The 13,267-nt window shown below is 37.9% G+C and overlaps 1 protein-coding gene across 1 annotated transcript; it reads left to right on the plus strand.

Annotated features, from left to right (window-relative positions):
- Positions 1–3,818: 3,818 nt before the first annotated feature.
- On the plus strand, positions 3,819–12,743 carry SDR16C5 (short chain dehydrogenase/reductase family 16C member 5). Its single transcript, XM_026050095.1, has 6 exons — positions 3,819–4,148; positions 8,337–8,468; positions 9,783–9,882; positions 11,558–11,702; positions 12,149–12,271; positions 12,650–12,743. Exons 1-6 carry the CDS (start codon positions 3,819–3,821, stop codon positions 12,741–12,743), a joined length of 924 nt encoding a protein of 307 aa, XP_025905880.1.
- Positions 12,744–13,267: the final 524 nt, after the last annotated feature.

Genomic DNA, 13,267 nt, shown 5'->3' on the forward strand with positions numbered 1-13,267 from the left:
CTGAGGTCCCTTCCAACCTTSGGCATTCTATGATTCTATGATTCAGAATCATCATATTTGACTAGTCCTCATACACTTAATAGAGAAGGATCGTGGTTTATTTTTATAGGTCTACCACGCTTGCTATTACTTACATGGACAATACAAAATTATGTAAGAGGTACACAGAGATGCTGGCATACTCTTAATAAGTTTTAGGTATTCCAAGTTGTGTGGTTCTTTGATTATGTCATTGCTTTTGTTAGTGGCTTACCTTTAGCATGTTAGTCTATTTGTAAATTCAACCTGTTTCCTTTATTTAGTAGCTTCATTATCTATCATAGTTTCATTATATATCTTCAGATATCTGAAGGCTCACCAGCTAAAGGTAAATAAGACAAGCACCATTCCTGCAAGTGCTTCTTTGTCTTCTTTTGGTTTCTTTGACTGAGGCACTGTTTATTTTTCAATGCAGTCAAATGGTTTAACACAGTTCAATTATTGTGTTTTTACTATGACTTAGGAATGGGTTTTTGGTACAAATCACTTGATACAAGTACTTAACGTTTACTCTAGGAAAAGTTAGTTCTGGTCTATACAAGTATGACTGCACACACAGCATCTAAAATAACAACAAAAAAAACACATAGACAACAAAAAAAAACACATAGAATTCATAATTTCCACGTTTTTACAAAACGAAAATCCCAGTGAGGCTCGTTTTACAAACAACTGAAAAAAATGTGCAGAGGAGCCACCACATGTTGCTGGTAGAGTGCCACTGCCACCCCATGCTAAATGCGTGGCTGTCCCCAGACTACTTGGCTGCTTTCAGCTCCCACTCTCTACCCGAAGCTAGCAGGAGCTGCAGCCATCTCAGCACACTGGCCTCTCAAAGTTAGATGTTCAAACTATTACTCATCTTTTGAACCTCTCAGAATGATAGGTTACAGTGTCTTCAGTGTCTTGAGTCAGGTCAGCATAAGAGCAGGAACCTTACCTTGCATAAACATATACTCTGGAAACAGGATCATCCTGTTGGGAGCTTGCAAGGTGCTTAGTCACAACAGAATTCCTCGTGGACATGGTTTACCTCGAAACATTATCCTAACAAACAGGCATCTCTTCTTCGCCTCGTAACCAGGGATTCATCACTGAAGCATTTCCCCTCTCTTTCTTGAAATCTGATGCATTTGCAGTTACCAGCTGCAACACGGCTCCTTCTCCCAGTCGCTGCACATTTGCTGTTTGTCAGCTTGTGCATCGCTGCTGGTCAGCAGCTTGTTTGAAGCCACAGCTGGCTGAGGCTTTGAACTCTGCCAGCAGTCAGAATGAGCATGGTAACACCCTTTCCTGGAGTCTAAACAAAATAAACAACAGTTAATTGCACATGTAAGTAAATAACTTCCATACAAATACTATTAGCACYGACAGAGTACATTTTCACAGTATGTAGGATGTAACAGTGTAAGCTACATCAAACTACATGAGCTAGATGTGTTTGAGCTTCTTACCAGCTGAAAGGAAAACTGTTCCACAATCCCCCCAAATTTGTAATTTGAAATCAGAAAGGTACTCACAACATAAATATGGGGCCAAAAGTACACCATGTCTCTGCCATTCCAATTCTTTCCTTCCGTGGCTTGCCTATGAGCAAGAGAAGACTTTGGTTATTTTTAAGTATTGCTTATTCAATAAGTATTGTTTATTCAAAACACTAACTGTAACAGACAAATAGCCCTCTCCTTAATTGCCTTTCAGATAAATAATCCCTGGAAGATATCACAATGCTCATGAGAAACCTGGAGTTTAAGACGAAAAGCATGATTTCCTAATAGGCCTAAGATATAGGCCTAAGAATGTACAAAGAGTAGGAACATTACTTTTATTCAATATTCCACTACTTACAACAGAAAATACTGACACAACAGKCATGCAGGACTGCATCATTAAATAATGTGTGTATGATGTGCACTAATTATAAAAACTTAGAGGCCTTATGATGATTTACCAGAGGCAGTATTTGATTTCCATGACATCAGGTAGTCAAAAAGAACAACATGCCCTGCGTTCCCTTACAACATGCTCTAGGTGACCCTGCATGTGCAGGGGGTTGGACTAGATGATCTCTAAAGGTCTTTTCCAAACTTTATGATTCTATGATTCTATAAAGTGTTAGATAATGCAAGTGTAAAAACTGATGGGGAAAAACAATGGCCATAACTATAGTGTTAAAGGTGTGAAACAAAGCCCATCGATGGTTTTACAGTTTTATAGCAAGACATTGATAATAAATATTTCCCTTTTCCTTCCTATCCCAGTAAAGGAGCAAGCTGGAGAAGAGTGTTTCTGTGTTATAGCAAGCATTTGATTTTGTTRCTGCAATAAAGGAGCAGCACGGGGAGGAAAGGCAGCACCTTTTCTCAGAGTTCCTGGATAGGACATTCCTCAAGCACGCGGAGAGATGCCAAGAGCCGCTGTCACCTCTGGCCTGGGGCGAACTGAGGTGGGAGGGACAGTAATGCAGGACCAGGGTGGCATAAGGCAGCATCGCATTGCACTCACCACAGAGGAGAATTGCGGCAGTGAGCCGGGCCTGAGCCCCTCATCTTTGGAAACCTTCAGCTTTGGAGTTGAGCTCTCCTGAAGAGGTGGTAGGTGGTGAGGCCAGGGTGGGTGGAGGGTTGTGTGCCTGCTGTGGGCACGTTTTTGTGTGGGAAGTGCTGTCACCATGGCTTGGTTTGGCCACAGGACTTTACTTGTCAGACTTTACTTGGTCTGACAGGACCGGGGCCTAATCCCTGTTGTCAGCTTTGAGTGGCGTGTGGCTCCTTATCTCAACCTGGGAGTAGGGCTAGAGGGTTAGAAATTTCATTAGTCCTTACCTGGTGGGAATTTTTCATTTGACTCCACTGAAAGTGCAACCAGGGACTGCAAAGCCCTGGGAGCAGCAACTTGGCCCAAAACTTTTAAGCTAGAGAAGGACTAATCCCCAGACCCAGGATACTTTTGGTGTGCTATTATAGCAATGATGCTATGAAAGATTTTTTATGAAAGTTTTTTTTATCTTTTAATTTTTTATTTTTTAGTTATTATACTGTTGAGGTTGTCTAGTGCTTCCCTTCTTGTTAGGCTTTGAGTGATACTCATGCAAATACAAAAATCCAAGAGTTTTGTGTTTTTGCCAGATTTGACAGTATGCTGCTGAAATTTCACAGTAATGTAGACCTTTTTGTTATGAGCTAAAGCAAAAGAAATGGCATGGTCTAAGGGCAGGAGGGAATTCAAAGCTCATGACACCATGCTCTCCTGTATACTTGCTAATGTGCTCAAAAATCAAAACATACTGTGTGATTTCAGCCACGTATTACTGGAAAATACACAGTGGGAGTAGGTTTTTATTGCCTGCTCTGAAATTGCAAGGCACATTTTCTGCTAAGACACCTTCCATTCTGTGGTTGATAGGACCCCAGTGCTTTCAGTACTTTTCTGCTCACCTAATATCATTTTGCTTTAAAAATAAGGTGCTCTATAAGCAGTGCAACATACATGAATAGAACATGTTTTATAAACTTTGACAAAAGCTGAGAACTGAAATAACAGCCATGTAGCATCTAGTAGAAGCTATGTTCTTTAATCCTACTAATAGGAAACTTGAAGCTTTCACAGAATAAGTCTCCAGTTATATKTTGTATTTGTGCAGAAGAGAGATGTAAGCAAATTAGCTTTTTAAAAGTAAAAATCTTTAAAAATCTCTTAGTCAATCTCTTAGTGTTTTCTGTTCCAGTAAAATATTGTATTTCTGGGTTTTTATACTTAGTCTCTGTGCCTGAAAAATCATGATCAGCTTCAGAAGTATCCTGAAGATACCCCAGTTCCTCAAATTTTTAATTACTGTGTTCTTTGAGACTTTCATGTCATTCATACGTACTCCATGCAAAAAAAGTCTTGCTGGGGAAATAGTTCTTGTTACTGGTTCTGCAAAGGGGATTGGAAGGCAGATTGCCTTAAAGTTTGCCTCTCTGGGAACAACCTTGGTTCTGTGGGACATTGATGAAGAAGGCAACAAAGAGACAAGTGTGTTAGCCCAAGAGAAAGGCGCCAAAGGAGTGTTTGCCTACAAGTGTGACTGCAGCAAAAGAGAAGAGGTCTATGAAMAGGCAGAAAAGGTAAGAGATGGCTTCTTGTTTCTGATTTTTCTTTGCTTATAATAGTCTATCCTATTGAATTTTTGTCTTCTTTATAATCTAGCCTGATGAAATTTTTGTAACCATACTATTCAACTGAGGACATTTTTTCTCTTTTTGGCATGTAATAACAACAAGAACAACAACAAAAATCCATGGCAATTGTTGAGAGGGTAGTTCCCTTTTCTTATGTCTTTATTTAGATATTTGTAATTCCATAAGAGTGATGTGGGGTATTAAGGTTTCAGAAATCTGACCAGGAGCCAAACTTCATGATGACGCAACTTCATTCTATTTTTTGGTCAATCCATCTGGAAGACAAAGCAGAAAAGAACTACAATTTAAATGATTCTCTTCCTGTGCTAACCTATGTTTTGTAAACTATTATATTTCTYTTCTATGATGATAGAAGTCAGAGTTCCATGCCTCTGGACTGTGTTACCAGTATTTACGTGTCTTTAAACAGTGAGTGTACTGTCTGAGAATATCTATGAGGGTAACCTCACATATTATTTATAGTTACTCATTCTCCCATTCTGTCCCATTCTGCAGGATAAATTCATTTGTTTAATTATTAGTATATGTATGGATGTGCATCTTTCACAAGTCATATCTTTGACATTCTTTGCCTGAATGCATATATCRGTCACCTGAAATGTCTCATCACTCACAAATTTCAAGAGATTCCTTTAAAATSACCTGAAAAATAAGTTCATTTTTTTATGAGTTGTCAGGTGTGCCCCTTATTTTGTGATTGTTGCTTATATATTTAACTAAAACAGATTCATTCCTTCTGAACATAGATAGAAAAGTTTAAAATAAAATATTCTATTGAGAACGGGTCCTGATTGGAAGTACCTCTAAAGAGTAGATTAGACTCAATATCTGCAAGAGCTTAGGATTGCAGTTCTCATGGTTGCAATCAACAAGGTAATATTTTACTTCTTAGCAGTATTAGGGACCTAGCAGACTGAAATAAGTGGGAAAATTTACCTTTTGGGACCMCTGGTGATAGACTTTAAGAACCACAATGCATTAGTTGGAGCATGCAGGCAAGGATACATACATTATAGCATGAGTTTTACGTGAGCAGAGACAAGCTGTAAGTTTCTCACCATTCTGGCCTGTGCTGACCCAAAATGCAGTCCCCAAGGAGGACAATATTTAACATATTTTTTGGCTAGTACAGATCATATACAGATCTTCACAGTGTAAGTCACTGGCTACTACTCCTTTTAATTTAGCTTGTGAAATGACTCCCAGTAATTTCAACTTTCTTAACATCAGTTACTATTTCCCAGACAAATAAAAAAAAAAAATGAAATCTGACCTGTACTCCAAATGTGACACAGTCTTTACTTGGAATGACACTATAAATCAAGTGGCATACCTTCTGGAATCCTCTTGCAAGACAAAATTACTTCAGAATTTATCAAGATCAGACCTCTTACTAAATAAATAAATTGGTACCATCTCCATATTCTTGTAAAGTTATTTACTTCTTGGAAAAGCATGTACCAAAATTATTATTTTAAACTCAACTATGTAAATTCTCTGTTAGACTCTTCTGTTTATGTTGAACGTCTAGAAATAATTTGTTTTCTCCTAGTTTAACAGAATCTCAAAAAATTTCTGTTGTRCATTCAAGTCATTCTCAATCTCTAAACAGACTAACTGATTCAGCCTAAAAAGGAGCATTGAAGTCTCCAGCCCCCAGAATTTGCTTTGCCCTTATTAGCAGAGAGTATTCTGAATTATAGACTGGCCTACAAGCCAAAACTTGAAGAGTTGTTTCATGCCAATGAGGTGGTATATTACTAATATTACTAATACCAACGTCTTCCGTGTGTGAACSCCTGAGTGAGGAGTCTTCCTGTGCTCTTGGAAATATGTCTAACTTTTCCATTGGAAAAGACTTGAGCTTCAACACAGAAGATAAAGCAATAGCAGAGAAGGCCATTGATTATTATGGAAGTTTGCTTTCTAGGAAAGAAATCAGAGCACTGAAGTGCCTAGGGAAGAGATTTTAGAACAAACTGATGAAGCAAAACATAACAGACTTTCAGAACCAAAGAGAGTTTACTCAGGAATGCTAAAGGAAYCAACGAACTATAAAATGCATAGGTGACCTATTGATGTAGCAGGTTATCGTGTCCGAGAAACAAATAGCAAATAATCCAATTTTTAAAAGCGCTTGAGAGGACAGCAAGAAACTACAAACCTCTCATAGAAAAGAGTGTCTTAAACTCTAATAAAGAAAAGAATTAATAGACATGTGGGGAAACACATAATGGAGAACAACCAGCCTGGAATTATCCTTCCCACAGTTTTCTGTGGCAGGGAATAAAAAGCACGAATGAGAGTGAATGGAGTAAAATGCTGCTGACCGGTAATCTAAGTTGTCCTATAAAGAAAGGGAAAGGGAAGATCATCATAAGGATCCAGCAAGCAGGTAAAGAGTGCAAGCTACGAGAGATTATGGATGTCTTCCCCAAAGGAAGAGCTGGGTATTCCTGCCAGCCCCAGCAGTGTCTAGATCTTCATTCATTTATGCAAGATGGAGAGGTGCTGGGATCTGAGCTCCACTTGCCTATGGACTGTGCAATGCAGCTGCAGAAACATCTAAACAGTCTTTACCAATTGCCTGAGAAAGCCAAAGTGAGGTCAAATGATGGGACACCACAGCCAATCACCCATTTATTCACTCTGCCAGACTGGGGTTTTCTTATGCTTTTTGAAGCCATTCTACAATCTATGAGACACCAAGTAACTACTTGCCTCCAATGCAGAAATCTCTGCACTGGCCCTGATTTCTAGTGCTGAAAATAAAYCTCAGCCATGTGCTTTAATCAAAGCTAAAGCATAGAACAGAACCTCTCCAYAACAAACCCAGGCAAAGCTAATGGTGATTTTACCTTTTTCTCCGAGTGATATCATCTGTGCATATCATGGTAAATGCATCTGTACCCAAAGCACTTGAATCACCCAAGGAACTATACTGGATCTTTTCCTGTTCTACATATTCCTAAATGGTCTGGGAGAAGGGAGAACAGGAATTTAGCAGAGTTTGCAGGCAGTAAAAAAGTAGTTTTAGTGCTGTAAAGTTAAAGTTGCAAGAGTGTTGCCTGAAACCACTTGCATTGCACTAAACAATAATTTAAAAAAAAAAGTTTATATATTAAAATCAGTTTAAATTACAAAGAAAAAAAAGAAGTAATCTAAACTATACCTATATCATGACTACCTCTAAATTGGTAGAAATTGATATCTTAGAGGCACTTCAATTATTTCAATGAAAATTCAATTTATTCAATAATGTTCAAAAAGGCATTACAAACTATTAGAAAAGGATTCGAGAACTAAGCCCCAAAAAACTTCTGCACTTCTGGTCTAATTCTCCACAGTATATTCAGATCACCAGTACAGAAGAAAATTCTGCTATCATAAAAATAACAATAAAGGAAAGAACTGGAAGCATTACAGGAAATAAAAAAAAAAAAAAAAAAAACGGAAATATGAAAAGCCTCCATATAGAGATTGGATAGATCAGGACCTTCTTACTCAAAAGAGAGGCACCTGAAACAGGCTGTGGTACAGATAGATGAGATCCCAAGTATGATGGAGATGATAACTAAGGAACAAATATCATTTCCCACTATGGAAGAACTACTTARGCGACAAGAAATGTTCAGGTGACAAAGTTAAAGCAGGATCACAATGTGCACTTCCACTTTGCAATTCATTACCATGGGTTGTTACRAAAATCTGAAGTATTCTAGAATTCAGAACCAAGACATTCTTGGAGAAAAAAATAATAATCATCACAATGTATTAAACACRAAGTCGTACATACAATGTCTGGCTCAGGAAGTTCCTAAACTGCAGCATGTGAAAAGACAAGGATTACACTAGAGGTGTAAGTGTCAGTGTCCCTGTCTTTTTTACTGCCCTCTGCCCTGATAGGAGAGTTCTGGAGCCTGATGGACCTTTAATGTGACACAGTAAAACATGTCTTTTACACTTATGTTTTCAGCATAGATGTAAATAATCAAAAATGTTTGTGAAAATGTATATCATATCATTAAACATTTCCTAAGTGAAGAACAAGAGCTTCCTCTTGCACTTGTAGAATGCCTTCTAATCCTTTCTGTTTATCCTTTTCTTACCCAGGTTAGAAAGGAAGTTGGGGATGTTAGCATCCTGGTAAATAATGCGGGTATATTTACTGGGAAAACCTTCTTGGACATGTCGGGAGCCGAATTTGAAAAGACCATAAGAGTTAACTTCCTGAGTCAAGCCTGGGTAATGTATTTTTTTTTTCCTCTTTCCTGCATATATGCGAGATRTACAGGCAACTATTTTAATGAGAAAATCCTTAAAATAGTACCCCAGGTTAGACCCAGCTTTGAAGCAGGGTGGGAGGGACACAGAGAGGAGGGAAAAAAAAAAAGGTTTTTTTTTTAAGTCATCCTGCCTGGCACTTCTCAGCACTGTTAACAACACTCTGCCCGGGCACTCTGATAAATCCTGTATCCTTGTCTAACTGTATCAGGAAGCAGCCTCTTTCTCACRGGAACAGCCACGGCTGAAATCAGTGCTGAGGTAACGGCACGGACCTCTCCTGCTCCAGGTGTCCCCTGGCATCAGGATGCCTTGTCTGATATTCCGGGAGTCACAAACATGCTGCATATACTGGTGCCAGCCTTCAGGTTATCCGTGGTGCCTTTTGCCCTGCTGCCTTCTCCTCAATTGGAGTTGAGAGTTTGCCTTGTGCTTGCATGTCTAACCAGTATCTCCTTGATGTAAGCAGAGAATAGAGTTAGTCTAGACTAGTTAGTTAGACTAACTAGTTAGTCTAACTAGTATATACTATCTTTGCTATACCATTTATACCACGCTGCTATACCATTTATACCACGCAGGACATATTACCTGAAGAGATTCTCTGTTACTGGGGGACTCAGTTGCTATTAGGAGGTTTCCTTGTGAGCAAGGATCACTCTCCCCGCTAAGCGAGCAGCCTGGGTCAGAGGGAAATGCAGCATTGCAGCTCCCTTGGAGTGACCCCTCYGGCTGAAAATTATTACCAAGAGGGAACCGTTTCAGCTGAAAGTTGTTCCAAATCCTTGGATCTTTATGGCAAAGGAGCCTAGGCACACACATCCAGAGGAAAACAGGCATGACAGCACTTCTCAGCTATTGAAAAACGCTTTCTAACTGTGCTTTCTTTTTCTTCTCTTCCTACTTATGAAATGCCAGCATGTTCCCTATATAATTAGCATCGGGGGCAGCAGTGGTTGAAGAGCCCACAGCTGCCAGTCAGTGAGGTTTGCAACAACTAGGGCCTGTTGCCACTGAAATCCCCTCCATGTGTTGGCTTCTGGCTCCCTCTTCTGTATCAGAGCTCTATGGAGCTGGATGTTAGTGCCGACAAATCTCCAGACTCAGGATTGTGGTTCTAAGAAATGCTGTCTCTAGATTAAAAATTCCTACCACAGTGGACAATCAGTTTGTTGGCTTCTTGTGTAGTGAGGGTCTAGAAAGTAACTCAGGTTTTAAAATCTAATTTTGAATGCAACATTTTTTAAGATATTGTCATTTTATTATGTGTTTCAGACTTGCAAAGCCTTCCTCCCAGCCATGATTGCCTGCAATCATGGACACCTGATTAATATGTCAAGTGCAACAGCACTTTTCGGCTCCTACAAAACATCAGGTGAGTATCATCAAGGGCTGTTATGAACCAGAGGCACGTGTTAATAATTTTTCCTGGAGATTTCAGAAATGCCTCGCTTAAGCAGTTTACACCAACATATTGAGCAAGCAGAAGGAGCCTGTAGAGACAGAAGGTGGCAGATACAGAGTATTGAAGAAGAGGATGGTGATACCTTGCCCATGTTACACAGAGAGCTCAGTGTAGATTTTACTGGTTTCTCTGCAGCCTGTCATATCCCCATGGGAGAGGGGCAATATATGTTCTTACACATCAATATATGTTCTTACACATAAGGGAGCCCATGTACAGGTTGTCTAACACTTTTTCCTTTTTTCTGTGATTTATTGCTCAGACTCCTGAAACATATTTGGGTTATACATGGATTTTTGAACTTCTTTGGACATAGCTTTCGGGCTTAGGAGGTATTTTGTAAGGTTTTTCATAAAATTTAGTTCAGATTAATTGCATTTTAAACTATTTGCCCATTCCTTATCTTCAGCTGTTTTTCTCAGGAGAGTTGACCGCTATGGTCCTGGTTATTTCGTGTTTGCTACCCAGTGTCCCTTCAGCCTATCTGACATTTTGGTCATATCTCTCAAGTTCTCTTGAGAGAATGTTAATTTTGATAGAATAAGTGTATTTTGTTTCTTCTAATGATTGRCTATGTTATCATTTTTTTGTTTTCCATCTGTTATTATCATGTTAGATTCTATACCCATTACAGGTCRTGTTCAGCTTTCATTATTTAATCACAAATGCATATGAGAGTAAACCTGCCAGCCCAAGCATTCAGACTTTTTACAAACTAGCAAGCATTTTCTGGTTGTATGGTTTCAACATCCAGTATAGGTATATTTCCAAGATTAAAAGACTGTTTCTGACACAATTTTTAAAGTTACTCTTCTAGCAGAAGTGAATTTAGTTGTATCTATTTTCAGTCATACTAAAAATAACTTAGTGAGTTACATATAAATACCAACACTTAAATAAGGCTCTTACAGCTGTGCAATCATAAAATAACTACTTAGTTTGAAAGAAATATGTGCAGAAATATCACTCGGCCCAAACTTCCAGCAAAAGTGGGTCCAATCTAGACCAGGTTGCTTGGGCCACGTGCAGTCAAATTTTGGTTATTTTCAAGGGCAGAGATTTCACATGCTCACCTGGATGGCTCCCCACTAGATGCGCTCCAGGATGCCAATATTTTCTATGCACTGTAGAGTCCAAAACTGGACATAGTGCTCCAGCTGAGGTCTCACATCTGGAATCAAACAATACAAACAAAACAGTATTCAGTATCCCCATGCAAGCAAAACGATACTGCAGTTGCAAAGCAGAACAGAAGAAAAGATAGTAATGGATTGAAGCAGCATATACTTCATTTAGACTTTTCCACTAGAAATATATCCTACTGAAGGATCAGCTGTGATATTAAAGATGGCAATTATTCTGAACTGAGAGAATCCCTGGTTTGTATAGAACATCTGGCAATATATATATAAAATGTMAAATAAGATCTTTATCTTATATGTCTCTATAGTCTGCCAAGGCTACTAGGAATCATAGCTAATTAATATTACAACTCAAATACTCCTGTAAAAGTTCATATTTTACATATAACAGATTATGAGGCTTTCGAGATKTTTTAGATATTTCTTCTTTCTCCACTTTACAGATTATTCTGCAAGCAAATTTGCAATTGTTGGAATGATGGAATCTATAGATGATGAACTTTATCGGGCAGGAAAAGACGGCATTAAAACCACAATCGTCTGCCCTTCTTTTGTAAATACTGATTTAGTCAGAGGTATTCAAAGCTAGTAAGTAAAAACTTAGATTCTATATAGCAATAGTATTATATCTGTAAAAAAAAAAGTCTAGTCTTTAGATATTACATATTCAGTCGCTAATTAATATAAGCCTGATTTGCTTAATTCCACACTTTTTGCCCTGTTGGTGAACACAGCTACCTCCCTTGACATAAGAAATCAAAACACTGTATATGGTTGATAACTAAAATGCACTGGAGACTGCAGAGCAACCTTTCAAACAAGATTCAGAAGTTATTCATTAGCTGTTAAAGCTCACATGAGTAAAATTCTTTCATTTTATTTTGGTGATAGAAGGAACAAATAAAATTGGAGACTTACTTTGAAAACTCCTTGAGGAGAAGGAAGGAAACTTATATGATTTTTTTTTCTTTTTTTTTTACATCTCAAAAGTAAAATTGTATAATTACATGATTCTTTGTTTCTTGTTTCACCAGCAACCAACTTTTTCTTCCTGTCTATGAAGCAGATTATGTAGCTAGCAGGATTGTGGATGCAGTTCAAAAGGAGAAGTTTTATCTATTTATGCCTCCAACGCTTCTCACAATTGCTTTCAAATAGTAAGAATGTTACTCCTGTCTCCTATCATTTCTTTCTTTTGTCACAAGCTTGCAAAAGCAATAGGAAAGTTTAGTAGAAGGTTCATTCATGGTGCATTCTGAATTATGAAGAATCAGTGCTTTTAATTCTTAATAATTTAGGTGTCAAATAAATTGGGTAATTTTCATTTTTAATGCCTTTCTCAGTCTATATTGGGATACAGCATAATTTCAAGAATGTTTATGGGATAGTGCAGTCAGAATATGTGCTATTTGAATGCACTATTGCCAGAAACTGGCATTATGCACCTTCTATAAATTTATCATTTCTTCAGTTGGTGGAGTTCATTGTTCTTAAAAATAACAATAACATGAAGCTAACTGTGTTTATCTCCTCAGTTTCTTTCCCAGGAAAGTTGTACTGCTCTTCCTATCTTACCTTAAGCTCGCCAAAAGCTTGGATGAAGTGACTGCTCAGAAGAAAAAGGCTTGAAACCAAGATGCTCTGAAGAGCTAAAGTGCCAGCTATTTTTTTTTTTTTTTTTTTGAAAAAAAAAACCCACACAGCTATATCTTAGTTAAATTAATCTTTAACTTTTTTTTTTTTTCCTCAACAGAACATTTGCTTCCTATACAATACTTAACATTGGTCAGGATGCAAGATGATTCTKAATATTAATTAATTCTTCATAAATTCTTAACTTTCCTTTAATCACCACTGTTTAGACAACCTGCTCTCTGTTTCATGACTGTACTCTGCATAAATAATTAATTGAGATCTCAATAAAAGTCTCTGTAAAATCTGGCAGGGAAGTTTCCCTTCATTTCATATGTTTTGAATTCATGATTTCCAAGCAAAATTTCAAAACAGAAAGGGCCCTCAAACTTTATACCMTACTTCAGTATTCCTCAAAAAAAGCCAAACTTCTTGTTTCCTATGCAATATTTACTAATATTCCATCAAATTTACTTTCATAATCCCACACAAATAGTAAACAGCGCCCCTGTGTAACATCT

This window comes from Nothoprocta perdicaria, unplaced genomic scaffold, assembly GCF_003342845.1.
Source record: "Nothoprocta perdicaria isolate Ctin4 unplaced genomic scaffold, notPer1 scaffold_65, whole genome shotgun sequence".
Lineage (NCBI taxonomy): Eukaryota > Metazoa > Chordata > Aves > Tinamiformes > Tinamidae > Nothoprocta > Nothoprocta perdicaria.